The sequence below is a fragment of the Leptonotus elevatus genome, chromosome 5 (genome assembly GCF_054856555.1).
Source record: "Leptonotus elevatus isolate MCC_2025b chromosome 5, RoL_Lele_1.0, whole genome shotgun sequence".
Taxonomy (NCBI): Eukaryota; Metazoa; Chordata; class Actinopteri; order Syngnathiformes; family Syngnathidae; genus Leptonotus; species Leptonotus elevatus.
This window is the reverse complement of record NC_141243.1, coordinates 23,284,226-23,303,721: the sequence shown is the minus strand read 5'-3', so window position 1 is coordinate 23,303,721 and position 19,496 is coordinate 23,284,226. Positions and strand designations below refer to the sequence as shown.

The following is a 19,496-nucleotide window of genomic DNA, read 5'->3' as shown; positions in this document are numbered from 1 at the left end:
TATATTAAATATAGATTATAAAAAAAATAAACAAAAGAAAAAATAAAGTGTAAATTGTTCAAGTGCAAAGTAAAAAAAAATAAAAAATAAAAAAATAATATATATATATATATATATGTAAAAAACCTTCCTTTTCAGAAAGGCATTGATTTTGACTTGATTTTTATGATTATTTTATTTTATTTACAGTGTTTTTATTGGTTCTACTGTTTGCTACTTTTTAATATATTGGTTTTATTGTTATTAAATTGTTGTTTTATGTTATACCAATTGTAGCACTTTTAGGTTTGGTTTCAAATGTAAAGTGCTTTACAAGTAAAATGTATTATTATTATTATTATTATTATTATTAAAAATAAAAGTAAGACACCGATGCCTTCTTGAAATAATCGCCTAAGTATCACCCCCCCCCCCTCCACCACACACAGACAGATTATTCAGAAAACATCATGAGGAGATAATTAAGGCAAAAAAACATTTTTTTTGCCCCCCAAAAAAAGGATATAGGCAATTATTTTAAGAGCGTGACGATATGTAAGATGGAATGTATAAAAAGTATTGCACAGGATGTCGAGTTTAGCATACCTGCAGAGTATTACATATTATAGAGAAGCTTTGCTTTCAGAATGCATGGATTGTATTTGACCACTGTTGTCAGGGCCAGCCTTGGGCATAGGCAAACGAAGTGCTCACCTAGGGCGCCATCTAGTGGAGGGAGCGCCAAATTGCAGGGCAAAAAAAAAAAAGATAGGGTTTTATAAATTCATGAAAATGTCCGGTTGGCATTGCGTGACTAATAGGAGGTGAAGTACACTGTGTAACTGCGACTGGTACCACAATTTCAAGGCCGAGGCAAGTGTCCTCTTTTTTTCAAAAATGGGAATATGGTCACCCTAGTATATGGCTTAAATACGATAAAAGGATACACAAAACATTTTTTGTTTATTTGTATTGTAGCTCTTACAGTGTGTTCACATAAAGGAAGGTTGAATAAAAGTTGTGAACCATCAGTTGGAGAGACCACCTTTATTTCAACTGAGGATGCTACATATATTTTATTTATTTTACGTTATTACATTACATTATTTATATATGTTATATAATGCTGCATATATATTTTATATGATAAATATTTTTTATGACTTCTAGTCCAAATAAATATGAAATCATGACCTGGCACCCTGAATCTGACCTGCTGCTGCTGTTTACAGTGAAAGGTAGGGGGAGGGGTCGTGCATCATCTCAGAGTGTTAGCGCTATTGATAGATGGATGGCTTGCTTATGTTGTTGTCTAAACATCAAAAACCTTTGCAATGAAAAGGTCCAAGCCCTCAGGGACTGCATTAAGAAAGCGGCGAAAAGAGGAGGAAAAACGGGCCCAGGGTAGAGAGAGGCATGTATGTCAGTCAATCAGAATTGTCTATAAAAATAAGCATCAAAATAGCATTAATTTTCGTAAATTTTTCGAAGGTTCCCGGGCGTCCGTCTTTGACCTCATTATTATTATTACTTTTTATATGTATCTTGCACAAATATATTGTACATAGTTTGAAAACATTTTGTAGTTAATAATGTCAGCACAAATTGCACTAAACAGTTGTATTGCATTGTACTTATGCTATTTATTTGTATTACTTATAGTTGTCTGTGGGGGGGGGGGGGGGGTGCTACAATCTACACTTTCGCCCAGGGCACCAAATCACCTAGGCCCTGACTGTTGTACTCAATCATTGCAACTCTGACCACATTAACCTTAAGAGCAATATTTGGGTATGGATGAGCTAAACTTTGGCTACATTTTTAACAATGTTTAAAGCGATGTAATGAGGCAACTTGAAGTCTGGACCGGCGCGTGTTGATGAACGGTTGCAGCCAATAGGAGAACAGGTGGGCGGGGCATAGCGGCAGATTTATTGTACTATATTGTAGTACGGCTGCTGGGAGTCGACGCATCTTCCGCTCACTCTGTTGGCGTCCTGGCGGCTCTGGTTCATGGATTATCTACTTTCCCTTCAAGTACGACATCAGCTGGCGGTGTTCCCGACACATTTCAGTCAGAGTTACAGCGTACAGGTACTGTTTGCACCGCTTTTTCCTTCTATTTAGCCCCTTTTGGCATCAGTCACTAGAGGCATGCAGAGCAATGAGTGGGACTGAAGGGAGAGCCTACCGCAGGTGAAAAGCAAGCATGACTGTCGTGTTGCATGCTTATTTACACGGCGACATTCTTGGTGTGTGTTGCGCAGAGTTGCGGTGCTGCATGCGCGCAGGCGCTGCATAGTAGTGGCACATGTTTTCAAAGTAAGAAGAGCACGCAGGTGGAGATTGAGCTCACAGCACCGAAGCAAAGAACTGCGACCCACCACTTCTCTTCTTTGGGTCTTTGTTTTTCCAGTGTATTCTTTTCTAAATAGTCTGGGCAGAATTCTGCCATATTTTATCGCCCCCACCCCCTCCCCCCAATTCTCCAACACATTAAAATGCTAACAATAGAATAATAAAAAAGAGCCCTGCAGGTGGAAGAGAACATGACTGTCTCAAGGTGACATTTAAAAGGTTGATAAGTGGAGGCAGCTCCCTGAGACCTGGATACACCTCACACACCTTTGTGGGAGAGTGCTGTGCATGCTTGCCCAATTGGCCAGATTTTCATTTCAAGTTATATTTATGAGCAGTTTTAAGTAGCAAAATATTGAGAAAAGACCATTATGTTCATCGTTCATTATTTATTTATTTTTGACATACCCATCAACAGTGGGGTTTGCTTCCAACAAGATAACCTGTTCAAATATTTTACTCTGCTGTGATTGATCATCAGTAACCGCTCTTTGAATTGAACTTCATCGCTTGTGATGTATAAAAGTCTCACACTGAGGTCTAAACCTACATCATGTTGAAAGTGCTTAAAATAATTTTTTTTGTTGTGAATTTAAACAAATTAGAAAATGACTAAATTGGAATGTCTTGAGATGAGTGCAGGGTGCATCACCACTCACTGTAATTTACCAGCTTACTGTGATCCTATAGGATAAGAGTAGAACAGTGATGAAATTAACTTAATTTTAGCTACCATCTTCTTGAATTTTGGCCTCATGTGAAAAAGTCACTGCATCATCAAAAAGAAGGCATCCTCATCACCAACTTCTTTCACAGACCACAAGAGGGCCCCATTTTGGTTCAATTGAGTTTTGCTTCTTGGACTGCATGTACAATTTCTGATAAATATTATAAGCACTATGAGACATTTTTCCTTTACATTGATTAAATTATTGTATATTCTACTTTCTAAAGTTGGAAATAACACCTCTCACCATCTTCATTCGGTATTTAAAGAGCATACTCCATAACTTGTCATGTTAAACATAATTTGTACACTTTATTTATTTTTCTGTCCTCCACCAGTATTTCCATCTCTCGGTATTCGTTTCATTGCTCAGCTGAGATGGATTTCTTTGAGAAAGACTTGTAATTATCTGCGCTGGCATCACCTTGTTATGATGACAGCTAAGCAATGTCTGATGCAGACGGAAATGTGTGTTTTGCAAAGGTGCAATCTACAGTAGTCTGGCAATATACTGCACATGCACTGTCAAGTGAAATTAGGTGGATTTGTTGCCATCTTCACCACTGAAAATATAATGGAGTCATAAGTAAATTTCTAATTCAGGTCCTTGGCACACTGAATTCAGGAATGAAAGGATTTACGGCAAGTTATAGTTATTGGCTGCGCGCAAATACAGAAAGTATGGTGACATAATGTTGTGACATGTAAATAGATCAGACCTTTGATTTGAAGAGGTGTCTTTAAGTCTCACTTTAACGTACAAGAGCATCTTTTCAAATGAGGATAACGTCTTCGAGTGGTGCTTTCAACGAGCACTTGGCTATTTCCTAGTTTTGTTGTGGGAACCGCATCAAACACGTGAGCGATTCGACCCCAATGCAACCACAACAGACTTGGACATGTTTACATCATTTATTTAACAAAAGCTGCACATAAATGTGAAACAAAAATGTGAAACAAAAAGGGACATGACATATAGGTTGACTTGAAACTCTAACCTGTACAAGGCATAGGAACAAAACAGTAAAGCACAGTAGTAATGTAAGCAATTGATTATTAAATATTATGATTGAACTGGGAAGTGCAGTGGTGGACAGTGTTTTAAATTTTTATTGATTTATTTAACCTTTATTTAACCAAGAAAGGCAATTGAAAAAATTCTCATTTGCAATGCCAACCTGGCAACAGACAGCAGAGTAAAACAAAGTCAAAATACAAATACATAGTCAACTAACAGTACAGTGTGATATAGTTACATTATATTGGACAGTCACATTGCATCATAATACATGGCCAATAAAAGGTTCAAAACATGCTAAAAGAAGGTGCAGCAAAAGTGTAAATGGAATCAGCGCACAGAGTGCTTTGCTGAATGAAAGCAACGTTTTTGACATACTCATGTAATATTGCGGTCGTGACGTTATCGCAAGTGACAAGTACATGCATAGGTACATATGTTCTCTTTTGCACACACTACATTAATGTCTGAGGGGAAAGCAGCAGCATGTCCGCCACTGCTGCAGATGATGTTGTCATTCATTCAAAAATGAGAGTAACTGAAGCCACTAAAAGGTCTGTGAATCACTGTAATTTCAAATACAGTACCAATAAAAGAGTGCAAAAAAATGGAAATGGGTGCACCGTTAAAATCGTTATGTAACTGAAAAGCCTCTGACTACAATGTCTGTTGTAAGAGTTCAATGCTGCGTTTTCCTTGACTAAGGAGATTTCAAGCTTGTGCCCACGTTGGCCAACATGAACCTCATTAGGCTGACTAGTGTCATAATTCGAGGATCGCAACATTTACCCAAATTGCCTGCACTGGCTTAAGACCAAGTTGATTATTGTACTAATGTGGAGACAGCCTGTTTTCACCCAGCAGATTTGTAGACCGTGCATGGTCGCACAACATGGAAACAAGTACAATAAAAAAGAGCCCGAAACAGAATGATGAGTGCACAATGCTCTTTGGTTGTGAATTTTGGGTGGTCAAAGTCACATGTATCCAGTCTAGGTAATGTGCTTGCTTACAGAGACATTTTCTGAAATAGGCTGTACAAAAATGCACTGCACACTATCGATTAAGAAGTCAGTTTTCCATAATATGCCCCCTACAAAGCTTTGTCTTTAAAATGTTGTTATAAAGGTCCTGAAAAGTCCTGTACATCAATATCAAAAAAAAACTCACACTCAAGTACAGTAGGATGGATGTGGCGACCCACAAGGGATCGATTCACCTGGGACAAGCTGTACCTTTAAGGGAAGGGTGGGAGTATGATGTTTCTTGGATCAAAAAGATGATAGAGATCAAAGTGTTGTAGCTTGTTGCTTGCTATGTGAACTTTTTTTCCCCCCCTGCGGAGACTAAAAGAGACATGACTTGCCTTCATCTCCTGAAAAATCCTCATATCATTGATGCCCATTCAAATGCATTGGAAAAAAATAAAATAATAATTACAACAAAATTGACGACAAAACTCGACTACATGTTTTTCACGAAAAATGGGTTGGCTCCACCAACAGCCCAAATAAAAAAAAACATGGAACAACAAATCTACAAATAGGTCAATATGTGCAGGTCCACTATATAAATAACAAATAGGGCATAACACATAGCCCATCTGTATCTGAGGGGCTTAAATGCTGATTTTCGTGCAAGCACAAGTCTCTCACAGTGCGTTTGCCAGTTTGGCAGATCGTTTTCTAGGCTGGGCATTCCAGCTCATCAGTAAGCTCACTAGAGGCCTGTCCTGATAATGATTCTGATCATTTGAATCATGTGTGATGGAGGATGGAAACATCTAAAACATGCAGGACTGAGACCTGTGCCTTACACAGTCAGAAAAATGGTGCTAAATTTTCACCTTTAACTCATTCACTGCCATAAATTCATTAAAAACAAAACAAAAATAATATAAAAAATTAGGAGCAACAGGTGATAATTTTTTTTGTATGTTTAGAACAAATTTAGAATTTGTGATTAATTGTGAGTTAAACTAGTGAAGTCATGCGATTAATTACGATTAAAAAATGTAATCGCCTGACGCCCCTAATTTTTATTTTTTATTTTTTAATAAGCTTTTTTTAAGAAGTGTCAGGCGATTACAATTCTTAACCGTAATTAATCACATGACTTCACTCACGATTAATCACAAATTTTATATCTGTTCTAAATGAACAATAAATAAAAAAATCAAGGTTTTCATACTCTTGTTAACAAAAGTGGGAAACAAATGTTAAACTAATAGAAATAGTTAAAATGAATTTTTGACGTTTATAGCTGTCAATGGCAGTGAATGAGTTAAGGGTCCAATGGCTTGTCACTTACAAGGTACACCTATGCCGCTTTCCATTAAGCACAAGCTATTGTCTCGGAGAGGCAGCCAAATGAATGAGACTTCCATTTTAGCTCCTCATTCAGAATGAATGAGCGCTGGCGGTGAGCTCCGTGTACTGGTTGCAAAATCATGACTGCAATATTTCATCCATGGTCCATATTAAATTGTAAATATTAAATATTCAATGCCGATGTAAAATGCATATATTGTATTTTTGTCTTGACGGTGGCCGGCCAGAGGTCGGCTGTGTCTCGCTGGTTTAAAGAGCTTCTGTGTATTTGATGGGCTGTCCTTTGCAAGCTTCTTAACCTTTGTCACCACATCATGCAATGGCAATTCATATTTTGAGTCCTCGCAAAAACCGTGGTAGTAACTCACCACTTGTGAAATGTTATGGCAGAACCCCACACGCTGCGTGTGTGCAAGCTTAGGCATTTCAATTGATTCCACCCCCATCCCACCGCATGGAAAAGCAACGGAGACACTATTGTACCCTTTAAACTGGGTACATAGGACCCTTAAGATTTGTACCATTTGAAGGCAACTATTGTATGTACCATAGGGTACTTTCTATGTACCATAGTGTACATATTTGTACTCTTTATAGGCAAATATGTACCTAAGGGTACATATTTTCAGTGATCACCGACCACTGAAGAGAAATAAGAATTTAAGTGACACTTGGTATAACTGCAATTGACAATGTAGGGAAAATGGTTCTTTGTTAAAATGTCAAAGTCAGGCTTCTTATTTCAAGACAGAAGCACAACCCTGGGAAGTCAGTAATACGAACTGAGAGCCAAAGAGACACCTCGTACAAAAAGCCGGTCATTGCCCTAGTTGAATAATTACAAGTGATGGTTCACTGCCTCAACATCTGCTGGCCACTTGCTGCTGTGACCCTTCCACAACGCGCAACGCATCGACTTGACTCATTTGCCTCTAGCTGATGAGCGTTCCAGGCGCACGTTAAAGATTGTTGACTAGGTGTGACATTCAGACTGGCTTGCCGCTAATTTGATTGCCAAGATGAGGAGTGCCTTCCACTAAAGCAAAAGGCCACCTTCTTTCTGTATGATCTTAGCCAACTGTTCTGTTTAAACAGAAGGTGACATTAATGATGTTGACAACTGCTGCTCTGATTAGGTACAGTAATGACGATTAAATTATTTGAAGATACCCCTGTTGGGTTACAATTGCCTTGAATTCCAATATCCAATTACACTGGGTGAAAATGTATATTTTTCTTCATCCCATTTTGAAGAAATGTAACCCTTGTAGCTGTGCATTAGGCAGCAAAATCCATTAGCTTAATGAACTGATCACCGAGGGCAGCGGCATTCTATTTATTGTAAATGTAGAGCTTTTACTTTTAGAGACCTGTACTTCACACTCTGCGGGACTTTTCATACTTGAGTAACCGACTGTTGAGACAGATGCACCAGCCTCCGAAGCTGGGATGTTAAACGAGCCGTCATCTGGATCACATCCATTTGGCACATTTGGCAGTAATATAAACATAATGGAAAAGTCATTTAATAGATTAAATGACTTTTCCATTATATATGATTAAACCTGAGTGTTAAGGCTTGTCGACGTATGCACTCACAGTCCTCTTTATTAGGTTACTATCAGAGAGGTTTAAAATGTTTGCATGATCGAAATATGACCCCAATAAACAGTTTATGCTTATAATATATTACTGAAAGCATTAAAAAAAAAACATGAATAGCACATGCTTTATATACTTCCTCTTTGCTTTCCATTATGAAACAATTTCCACAATCCATACACAAAATGGTTAGGATGTTTAAAAAAACAAACAAACAAACAAACAAAAACGTATTCATGTGCTAATGAATGAATAAGTCATTTGATAAGACTACAGGCCCTATTTTCATTCCTAGCACAAGTTTAGTGTAAAGCGCATACTAACTGTGCGCATGGGTGGACTTTTCTTTCTTTTGGTATTTTAGTAGACTTTCCGCAGGTAGAATTGGGTGTAAATTGTGGGATGATAAGTAGCTGAATCCTGGCTAATCATAGCAACAACCCAAACTTAACTTTGCGGAAGCAGAAATGGACTTGCTGGTCTGTGCATGACATATTGGTGTGCATGAAGTGTGTTTATACAGGTAAACTGCAAGATCTTCCCTTTTCAGATGATGTACTTGGCCGTGCATGTGATGTGGGCAATTGACTTTTCGCAAATCACGCTCAAACCACGCCCCCAAACAACCATGGTTCTTCAAGCTCCCAAAACTTTTGTCAGCTTCAGTAAAACCATACCAAACAAAGGTCTAACTATGAAGGTAGAATTGGTGCAAAAGTGACACATACCAGTAACAGGAGGCATGTGCCCGTACATTAGTGCTGTCAGTAATGACTTAAAATTTTTTTTTGAGTCGCCTATTGATTATTCCATCGATTAATCGACTAATCGCTCCACCCCCCCTTAAAAATTCAATATATATATATTTTTTAAGTCCACTTAGGTTGAACGTGAGTTGAATTTAGTGGATATAAATACTCATTGTTCCTTATCTTCTGCACACATATGCACATATTAAACAAACACTAACAAAATTAGCATTAGCTCTGAATAAACTCGAATCACTTACTTATTGTACTTTTCCTGAAAATCACTTCATGGTCCAACATGTGACAAATCCCATTAGATCAAAAATATTAATGCACTTAAATAGCGCTTTATCTTCATTATGTTTACTAAGTCTGACGCATTCGCTTGTCTCATTCAAACATATTACGTTGTTGAAGCCTACAATGGCCATTGATGCAGCATGCTAAGGGTACCGCACACACGCACAGAAAGTTTTTTCAAATAACTTACTTTATGCTCCAGGATCCGACGCTGTCACCCTGATGTAATTTTTTCGTTCCATCCCATTCAAATCCATAAACGTCACAAAGTGAGTTTGTTTCTACTGCCAGCGTCATGTTTTGTTTGCAAACTCCCTTGCATCTGTTGTTAAATGCAATGTGGCCAACTGGGTCAATTTGGCTCGTTTTTTTGCACATTTGGTGGCGTAAAACCGTAGTACAATAGTCCAAATAAAGATGACTTGACTTATGGCAAATGCTGCATGGCCGAGGGCAGGAGTGAAAGAAAACAACAACTTGGCGGAGTCGCTTATCTGGAGGAGTCTTGCTGTATGTTTAAAATAGTAGATACCGCCTTCCTGTTGCTGACGCACTTGGTGCCGCCATCTTACGTTTGTCAAAGCGGCGCCAATAAATTCATTAGAGCTCTTTTATTTATTTAGCGATTTTGACGTAGATTGTTTTGTTACAAACATAAGACATGTAGCGATGCTAATTTTCTGCTAAGAGGATTCACCAGCGAGACACATCATCAGCTGTGTACTTCAGCATCAACGGGTGTTTCGGCCATTTATCACAAGACACCCTCCGCTGAGGCAGGCCTCCCACAGGTTGATCAAACCTGGGTGTGTATCTCAGCAGTATTAATAGTCTCTTTAATACCCAATGGCGTTAGCAAGATCTAAAAACATCACATGCAGGTCTCTTTGATCCATTTTGGCTGCTGTAATCTGGTGCTAGATGATATTGGCATGTTCCAAGCATCCTGAGAAACCCTGAATACCAGCCTTCGGTACTGAGGTGTCAATAAAGTTTTTTTTTTTTCAAGAATGAAGACAGGACATGGATGATGAGTTATTCTCCTTGGGGATCAGGATACCTCCAGCTCTTTGCCATGCCATTGGTATCACTCCCTTCAGCCATACTGTCCTTATCAGCTTCCATAGGTACTTCAAAGTTCTAGTAGTGTTCTTATAAAATCTGTACAGGACTCCGTTGGGTCCTGGAGCTGATGCTGATCTTACCTGCTTCACCGTTTTTTTCACCTCATTCCATGTGGGAGGCCTTGTATCCATTTGGTGTTACGGTGCCTGAATGGGCGGCATGTCCTCGGGGATAGTGACTGGCTCTTGCCTTCGAGCATCGGAGTAGGTTTTCTTCAGGTGTTCTTCCAGGTCTTTTATGGGCACACGAGGCTCCCACTCTTCTTTGGGTCAAAATTACTTTTGACGAAGCTGTAAGGATTGTTGTAGAAGAGGATTCGTGTCCGTTCTTTCCTCTTGCGTAGTCGTCTGAGGTACTCTGCTCTTTGCAGCCTGGTGAGTTGCTGCTTGATTTCTATCTGCAGATCTTCAAGCCCCACTCTTTCCATCTCTGTGGCCTTCCTCAATTGCCTTCTCTCTTTCACAAGTCTGTCAATTTCCCACTGCTTCCTGGACTTTGGTTGTTTTAGTGGGCCTTTCTACTGTCTTGTTTCTTTTTCGCCAACCCTTTTGGCACCATATCTGTAAATAATGTTTCCTATATTGTCCAGTTTTCTTTCCACAGGGTCCTTCTGCTGTTCCAGAAGAACAGGTCAGAGTCTATAGTTTCCGACTCTCTCTTCTCACTGGATCGGGGCCTGTTTTTTTTCCCCTTCCATCTTTCTTTCTATTGCCAGCTGTACTTATCTAAGCTCTGGGCTGGGGGCTGATATTGGCTGTGATTGGTTGGGTTCTAGATAAAGCCCTTCTTTTGGCTGTAGCTGCTTGGGCTCTGCGCTGGGAGATGATGACAACTTTTGCTGGCTGCACTCTGAGCTGGAGCACGCTGGTAGTAGTGGATGTCTGGTCTGTGGCCTAATGGTTGCAGTCCGATCTGTTTAACACTGAGCTTCACTCATGCTACACTGCTAAAAGGCTTCACCAGCGAGACACATCATCAGTTGTGTACTTCAGCATTAACGGGTGTTTCGGTCATTTATCACAAGACACCCTCTGATCACAGGCCTGCCACAGGTTGATCAGACCTGGGTGTGTATCTCACGGTTAGCTACTTTTAGCTGCCCAGGTGGTATCGTTTCTCTCCAGCCACAGCCAGTGACTTGTCCTCTCAACAGTATTTATAGTCTCTTTAGTAGCCAGTCAATGGTCTTGTCCTCAAATTCCAAGTTCCTTCAGAAGCTTCATGGCCTCAAGTCAGTAATATTTTAAAAGTTGATTTAATTTATAGTGCCTTTTGACCACTAAGCATGTAAGCAAATGTACGTGTACAGTGGTCCCTCGCTACTTTGCAGCTCACTTATCACGGATTCACTATATCGCAGATTTGTATTTGGGTCCAAAATGTATACGTTACGGGGTTTATCTTGGGTTATTTTGCTGGTTTTTCAGAGATTATGTTGAAAAGAATGTTTGAGTTGAGCTTGAGTGTTCCAAGTTTCCCAGGTTCCTGTTTTTAGTTGTGCTGCTGGTTTTGCTGCATCTGCCTCTCTAACATTTGTGCAGCTGTAGGCAGTGAAACACAATAATTCGTATGTTTTGTATCCCATAAAAAGTTTAATTTAATGCCAAAAGTGTTTCAGGAATAGTTTAATGAGCTAACATCATGCATCGCTAGATCACTGGGAAAATGTTTGTGATGTAGCCTAATATTGATTTGCTTTCTTCTTCAGGTTAAAAAAACAACAAAAAAAACCTTTCAGCCAACCAACAAGCTATCTTTGATTCAAATTGTTAAGCTTTTTGTATTTTCCAATGTTATATAATTGTACTCATCATTTCTGTCTGTACTATTTGTTTTCTTTTTCTGAAGATACGTTAAGATAACTTTAATAAGTCCCACAATGGGGAAATTGGCAAATTAACTGTAGGCCAGGTTAAAACCGACACACGAGGAACGGCTCCAAGCCTCATTAAGCAGAGTTTATTTGCACATTTACTCATCAGGGCATAATGTGGGAAATAACCTGCGTAGCTTACAGCGTCCATTATGTTCAGCTTCATTAAATGACAACAGAGGTTTTTACTCAAGCAGTTAGTGTCAAAAATCTGTTAATGTATTCACAAAGAGCCACTCTGATTAAGAAAAAAAGAACGTCAGTGCTTTAACAGGTGAGAATTAAATACCAGCAGAAAAAAAACTTGTTTGGATGAATATGGTTAATAAACATTTTAAGCAATACTGTAGCTTAGTTTAGCCTCCAACTTTCTCTCTGTTTTATTGAAGATAAGCCTGAATACCTTTTTTTTGGGGGGGGGGGGGGGGGACTCTTTATTTTAAGCCTGAATACTTTGTGCAGTATTTTACTTTCAAACAAAATGTAACAAAATGTGTAATAGTTGTTTCAGACATTTCCCTGGAAACGGAATAAGTGCTTTAGTTGTCAGGATGAGTGCATTATCTTTGTTAGTCATTTATTTGGAAATGGAATTTTGTCTGTGTTGTTGAAGTTTCTGTGGGGATGTTGGTCCTCTGCGGATGTTTGATATTTAATGTCTTTTTCCAAGCCATTTCATTGAAAAGCTGCTCAGCATTTGTCACTAACTTAAATGCAGGAGCGGATGAAATATTAATAATTATGAAACAAGATTATTGTTTACTCCGTTACAGCTTGGTTGGCTTGCTGCTCCCAAACCCCCAAAGTAGATCTGGGGATGGCATACGATTAATTTATCTTGAATTGAAAGTAAAAGTGAATAAATAACTTTTGCACCTGCAATGGTACTCAGTAGGGTAGAGAAGTTCACCAAGGCCAAAAATCCTAACTCTACATCAAGCTCCATGCATTATTTATTAAGAAAATGTTGAAAAATGCCCCACAAATGAAAACATTTCAATGAAAATTTTAACTCCTTAGTGTATATGACCAAATGTGGGTTTTATTTTACATGTATTTTGTCTGTTAGCAAAGCTACACAATAAAAAAAACTAAACCTTGATGGAGGTTCACTCATGGAATCCATTTCAAGTAAAACAATTCTTTTTTTTTTTCAAGCCATTCTTTAAAAATAAGTTTACTTGCCACAAGGTATTATTCCTGTAAGCTAACATTTGGTCTCTTTTTAACAGATGAAGTCTACAGAAGTGGACCAAGGGCTTTTCACAGACAGCTACTGCAGAGTGTGCAGTGCTCAGCTCATCTCCGAGTCCCAGAGGGTCGCTCATTATGAGGTGAGGAAGACTCCAATAAGACACACTTACAGTATACAGTGGTTCTTAACCTGGCTTCGATCGAAACCAAGGGGTTCAGCAGAGCTCGAGACACACACCTGAATCAAATGATTCGTGATGGTACTTGATCTATCTGTGCTACAGGGAATTAGGTGAACTTAGTAGCCTTGTGGCGTTTGTGATGGTACATCGTGTGATTTCTTTATTATTGTAATCCTTTCATACTATGTCGAACAATAAAAGAAAGTGGCCAGACAAATATGCGCAATATGAATTCACATGTATTATGGAACGTATGGTGTTCCACAGGGTTCAATTCTGGGGCCTCTGCTGTTTTCATTGTAATTACTGCCCCTGGGTTCCATCTTCAGAAAACGACTGTGGTTGTTGAACAATTCTAGTCCAGCGCAACTTGCTGTCAAGCAAAACTAAAGGAACACTTTCTTTAAGTGTTAATCTGCATAAAACTGGGGAACACAAGAACACAATATTTTTCGTATTCAAGGTGAAGAGAGCCAGATTTAATGAAAGGCTACTCTTCCTGTTCATTTTGTTCACCAGTAAACCCTACACCTATGTATTTAATTTGAAAAAATAAATAAATAAATAAAATCCACATTTTACGGGTTTGGTGAATGCGCATAGGAAACTTGTGGGATTCCGTACCTCCAACAAGGTTAAGAACCACTCATTTAACATCATACATCTTAAGGTTATCTTCACCTCCAGTAGGTGCGTAATCACCTCTGATCTGCAATGATGCCGAGTGTAACATCTTGGTGGTCTTCTTCCTCCTGCTTCAGTCTTGACAATTTTCTCTGCAGCTGTTGCCACTCACTCGGCTTTCCGCTTGAGTCAAAAGAGTGAGTGGAAAGATTGTGGTAAATTTTACTGTCAGATGACTTCAAATGGCTTATGTGACGTACATATGTTACTATCCCATTACAGTATGCACACACTCACCCAAAGAAAACCTTTAACAATCATTACAATAGATACCCACATATAAATTGATACCCTAACGATTTAGCTGTGAAATCTGATCATTGAGAAGGAGAAACAAAATAATTGTGCTGTTTCAGGCTGTGAGCTTCTCGCTGGCCTTCGTTTGTTGCATCATGAGTCAACTTGCTTATTTTATCTATTTATTTTCTTAAACTGACTTTCCTGCAGGGGTATGTGCTCATTGCTATTTAAAGTACAGTGGTGTGAAATGTCCATTGGTAACAGGAGAACTGCTTTGTTCTTCAGGACTTTGCAGGAGACGGGGAGTGGCTGTGCCAAACTTAGAAATTAAATATTCATTTTGTTATTGTGTGATGAATGCTGAACACAGGACCTGGCCTTTTGCCTCCCGGAACAGAGGCTTTTTGGGATTCTGTTTGAACACAGTTTGGATCTAATGCATCTTGACATTATTGGGTCATGGTGGTGACGAGCAAAAGTGAACAGACAAAACAAAACTTTCTTTGTTTTGTGTTTCTGTTGTTTGCATTCATTTGTGTTTTTCGTAGAAAATAAAAATCAATATAGGCTAACATGTATAACATAGCGCTCAACTCAAAGATTTCAATAGCAACATCAGTATATATATATATATTTTTTTTTTTACATTGTACTTTCGCAATTAAGCTTGTCTGATGTAGTGACAGTCATACCTCATCTCTCACCCAAGAAAGATGGGATGGGTTCCAGCTAACCTTATGAGAATAATCAGACTTGTGGAATAGTTGCACACTATTTGATTGAAAACAATATTCCTGAGCAGTAGGCGTGTATGGAATGATAAGGAAATACATTTATGCTACATCAGTTTAAATAAGTCAATATTTTAAGCAACATAAGTGGAGGCAAAAATAGCCTTGATTAAAAAAATAATGATAAAATAGCTGATCAAATTCATGTACAGTATAAACCTATTTTCTAGTCACATTTGAATTAAACTAAATACAAATCTATCTATCTATCTATCTATCTATCTATCTATCTATCTATCTATCTATCTATCTATCTATCTATCTATCTATCTATCTATCTATCTATCTATCTATCTATCTATCTATCTATCTATAATACGTTGTATATGCTCCCATACACCGATATGATTAAGATTGTGTTCAGGGAATAATACATTCACCAAATTTCATCCTTCTCTAACGGCCACCATATTGGGCAATGTTGACCGCTGTTGGAATTAACATCACAGCTGCTCATGCGCTTGCATTGAGAATGTCATGTAACCAAAACTGGAAAATCAGTTAGCAGACCTTCTATGTATGCTGCAGTAACTAGCATAGCTACGGATTGATGACATGATGGTTTGAACCCAAAAAGGGAAAAAATGTGTTCATACAATCATGTCTGATTTCAGAATATTGTGTTTAGACTAGTAGGTGTACATACAATGTGTTGTTAAAAAATGCATTTAGTTCCCTTTCAAATTATTTAATTTAATTTGTTAATACATGCCAATTAAATAATAACACCAGTAATCAAATGTCTTTAACTCTTTCTCATTTTACTCTACTCTCTATACTATCATAAGTGATTATGAGGACCATTCACAAGAAGTAGGGAGACGTAAACACTATTTTGCTTGGGGCCCCAATTTGGTCAGGGTGGCCCAGACTCACATGATATAATTATTGTATGTGTAATTAAGACGATGCTGCTATGACACTTCAGTTAATTAACTGAAAATATTCAACTTCAGAAAAACTTCTTTTTGAAACCCATCAAACCTCCTGCAGCTTCCCACAGTATATCTGAGTAGCCTCTGGATCATGACTCAAACACTTACTGTATGACTGATGTTAATTTATGCATCTGTCTTGTTGCATGTGCTCAGTTTTGTGCTCTGAAGCCTCTCAACAGGCCGGCCCACTACAGTACTGCTTCTTTTGAACTGGTGCTTGTTAATAAAAGCAGGAGCGTCGTCATTAAGAACATGAAGTGCGGGTGCAGTAATGCACTGTATGGTTGCTGGTAGAATATTAAGCAACACTTAATAGTCACTCCCTTGAATGTAGCATAGTAAGTAAGGGCAACCACTGAGTTTTAGACTTTTACCACTAAACTAAGATTAAAGTTGGATGAATGCTGATGAAAGTATATTTAAGTGCTACAATATAACAACGGAGCTGCATTTTGAAACGCCTCAACTTAAGTGTACAGAATGTTCAATTGTTCATGCAGGCACACATGCAGCACACTGCACTTGCATATGCATGCCATATTGTCATTTCCATTTTAGCAGGGTCCTGTTATAGCAGGGCTTACAGAAGTAGACATACTAAATGCACCTTTCAAACCTGCTTACCGTTTAAAAAGGTTGAAATAAACCTCTGGAATAAACACCCTGATGAGCAGTCCAGGGTGTGAGTCAGCTGGGATAGGCTCCAGCAAACCAGAGAGTCTTATAGAAAAATAGTGGTACAGAAATTGGATGGTTAGATGGGATGTTTTCATGTACTGTGACACTATGTTCCACCAAACATCCATCCATCCTCTGTACGGCTTCTCCTCATTCAGATTGTAGATAAGATGGAGCATATCTCTCATGACTTTATGATAAAGGTGTTGTACACCCTGGACTGGTCACGAGCTAATCACAAGGCACATACAAACAACCAACCAACCATTCAAACCCATACCAAAAAGCCAGAGTACACAGGATTTTCATTTCATTTTTGGGTATTTATACTTAAAGGCGGCTAAGGCTTGCGACGGTGTGTACACAGCGAATGTTGTTTTTTGTTTGTTAAAGGTTGCAAAGATGTCGCCAGACACTCGCTCAGTTTTTCTTGTTGCAAAGAAATTTTGAGCATGTTCAAATGTGTCAGAAAACGAGATTTTGAATATTAATGGCATATAAACTTAGTCAGTGCTAATAAAGTTATTCTTTGTTATAAGTTGATCTGTATTTATTTCTATTTCTTGTCAAGTTCAAGTGTGAGGATCCCCAAAACACGGACAAGCAAATCAAGTTTAAGAAAATTTATTGCGACACACAGCTGCAACAATACAATAGTTCACTTGCGAATGCGAGGAATAACAGACAAATGTATGCTAACAATTAGCGGAAGTACTTAACATAAGGAGCTTGCACATAAACAACAGAAAACGCACGTCACCAAACGCAGAAAAGATCTAACAAAAAGAGCTTGCAATAAGGCAAGAATAAAAACTACAGAAACAGAAATCTTACCAAAAAAAAAATCAAACAAGCACAAGTTCGAGGCGAGATGGGAATCAAAGGCGAGGACGAGGAATAGGTAATCGGGAGGTCGAGACGAGTTGGGCAAAGGGGATCAGCAAGAAGATTAGTCCGACAAACTGGTGTACTCTCAGCTGATCGTAAATGTGCAGGCTAATCAACACAAAACATAAAACTGGTGTGTGGATGGCCAATGGTCAGACAGCAGCTGCAACAACCACAAATATTGAGAGCAGGCCATCCAACTCAAAACATAATAAGGACACAATGTTATTAGAGGTCTACTTATAACAATTTTATTGACAAATACTATTCATGGTGGCGGCGGACAGTTGGGAGTGTGAAATATTTTCTTCTTCCGAGGGGGCATACCAGAAAATAAATAATTGAGAAGCACTGCTCTGGAGTTCAGACATTTATCAATTTGCTTGCTATTTTGCTGCAATGTCAAATGGTAAATGCGCTAGCCGTGTCAATCTTAGGTTAGCTTAACAATTAGCATGGCTATCTCCCTTCATCAGAACAATACTTACCAGAAATTTAGCTTATTTGCTGACTCAGAGGTGATTACTGACGTTGGAGCGACTTCGCAACGTGTTCAGCCACAGCAGTAGCCAGCCGATGCTCGCTGCTAGCTAGCTGGTGTAGATTAGTTTGATGTGTTTTAATGATGTGCAAAATTTGCATTTTACACATTCGCAAATGCATATTTCGAGCTTTGTATCCATCCATCCATCCATCCTTCCTTCCTTAAAAGTTGTTGTCTATTGTGCACATTACTCTTGTGTTATCAATCCCCCTATCTGCTTAATGAGAGGATACAGTATTTAAATACCTAATTAAGTTGAAGAATAACATTTTGTATTATTCTAACAAATAAGGTACTATAATACTATTGAACGTACAGCAAGGGTTAAAGTTCTCCGTCGCCAGGAAAATAAGCCCCGTGTCTCACTGAGCCATGGTTGCGCGCTACAATTATTGCTTTATCGACAGGCTTCCTTCAGTGTTGCATAACGTTGCAAAGCCACTTGCTACACTCTGTCAAACCATCTTTAAGCTCTCCAAAAAAAAATCTTGCCACAGAGAAATTCTGAACATGTTCAAAATTTGATTAGGAAGGAACTAACAGACGGAAATGTCATTTGCGCAGAGTTGCATGCACACCATTGCATGATTGTTGTCGTCACAATAAAAGCTGTCCTGACAGCTGCAATATGTGGACACTTTTATTTTGTAGGTGCCGTGGGAAATCTTAATCTTCATTTAGCGTGGAAGGAGAGTGCAGCTGATATTTGCCGGTTTACTTTTCTACTAACGTGGGCAAAATACATCGTTCAGAAACCAAAATATGTGACATACGACATAAATCGTGAAGCCCCGTGAATGTGTGTTGGTGTGGAGTGCTACGTATGTCGAAGCTAGCTAGTAGCCACTGCACTGTTGAAAGTAATCCAACTCATAGCATAATATGACCATATGTAGATAGATATTCATTTATTATTCATTGATACTGTCTTTTAATTTTGCTTGACTTTTTTTTTTAAATCAAAATGCATCAAATGGATGCATGTAACTATTAAATACTGCACATTTTCTTTCAAGGGATCATGCCCCTGTACCCTTTAGAGCAGTTGTATACTTCTCACCTGTTTCATCCCTGACCCGTTTTCATGCCTGGAATGTACAAGATTTGACAACATTATTATTTTTTTTAGCACCGCACCAGGCGGCCCCCCCCTTGTTCTTGACACCCACTGTTTACTTTAATTCCCCCATTGCACTGTTTTCTGCCTTTATATTTTGTGTTTGAAAATCTCCCTATTTAGACAAGATATACATTTGTCATGTACAATATTATTAAAAAAAAAAAAATCCATGTGTC

The 19,496-nt window shown here is 38.6% G+C and overlaps 1 protein-coding gene across 1 annotated transcript in view; it reads left to right on the top strand.

Moving 5' to 3' along the window:
* Nucleotides 1-1,938: 1,938 nt before the first annotated feature.
* zmat4a (zinc finger, matrin-type 4a) overlaps nt 1,939-19,496 on the top strand; it is an 85,782-nt gene continuing 68,224 nt past the window's right edge. Inside the window, exons 1-2 of the mRNA XM_086077229.1 lie at nt 1,939-2,073; nt 13,294-13,395. Of these exons, the coding sequence (XP_085933355.1) occupies nt 1,993-2,073; nt 13,294-13,395 (183 nt within the window). The 5' untranslated portion in view covers nt 1,939-1,992. The remainder of the gene's footprint in view (nt 2,074-13,293; nt 13,396-19,496) is intronic.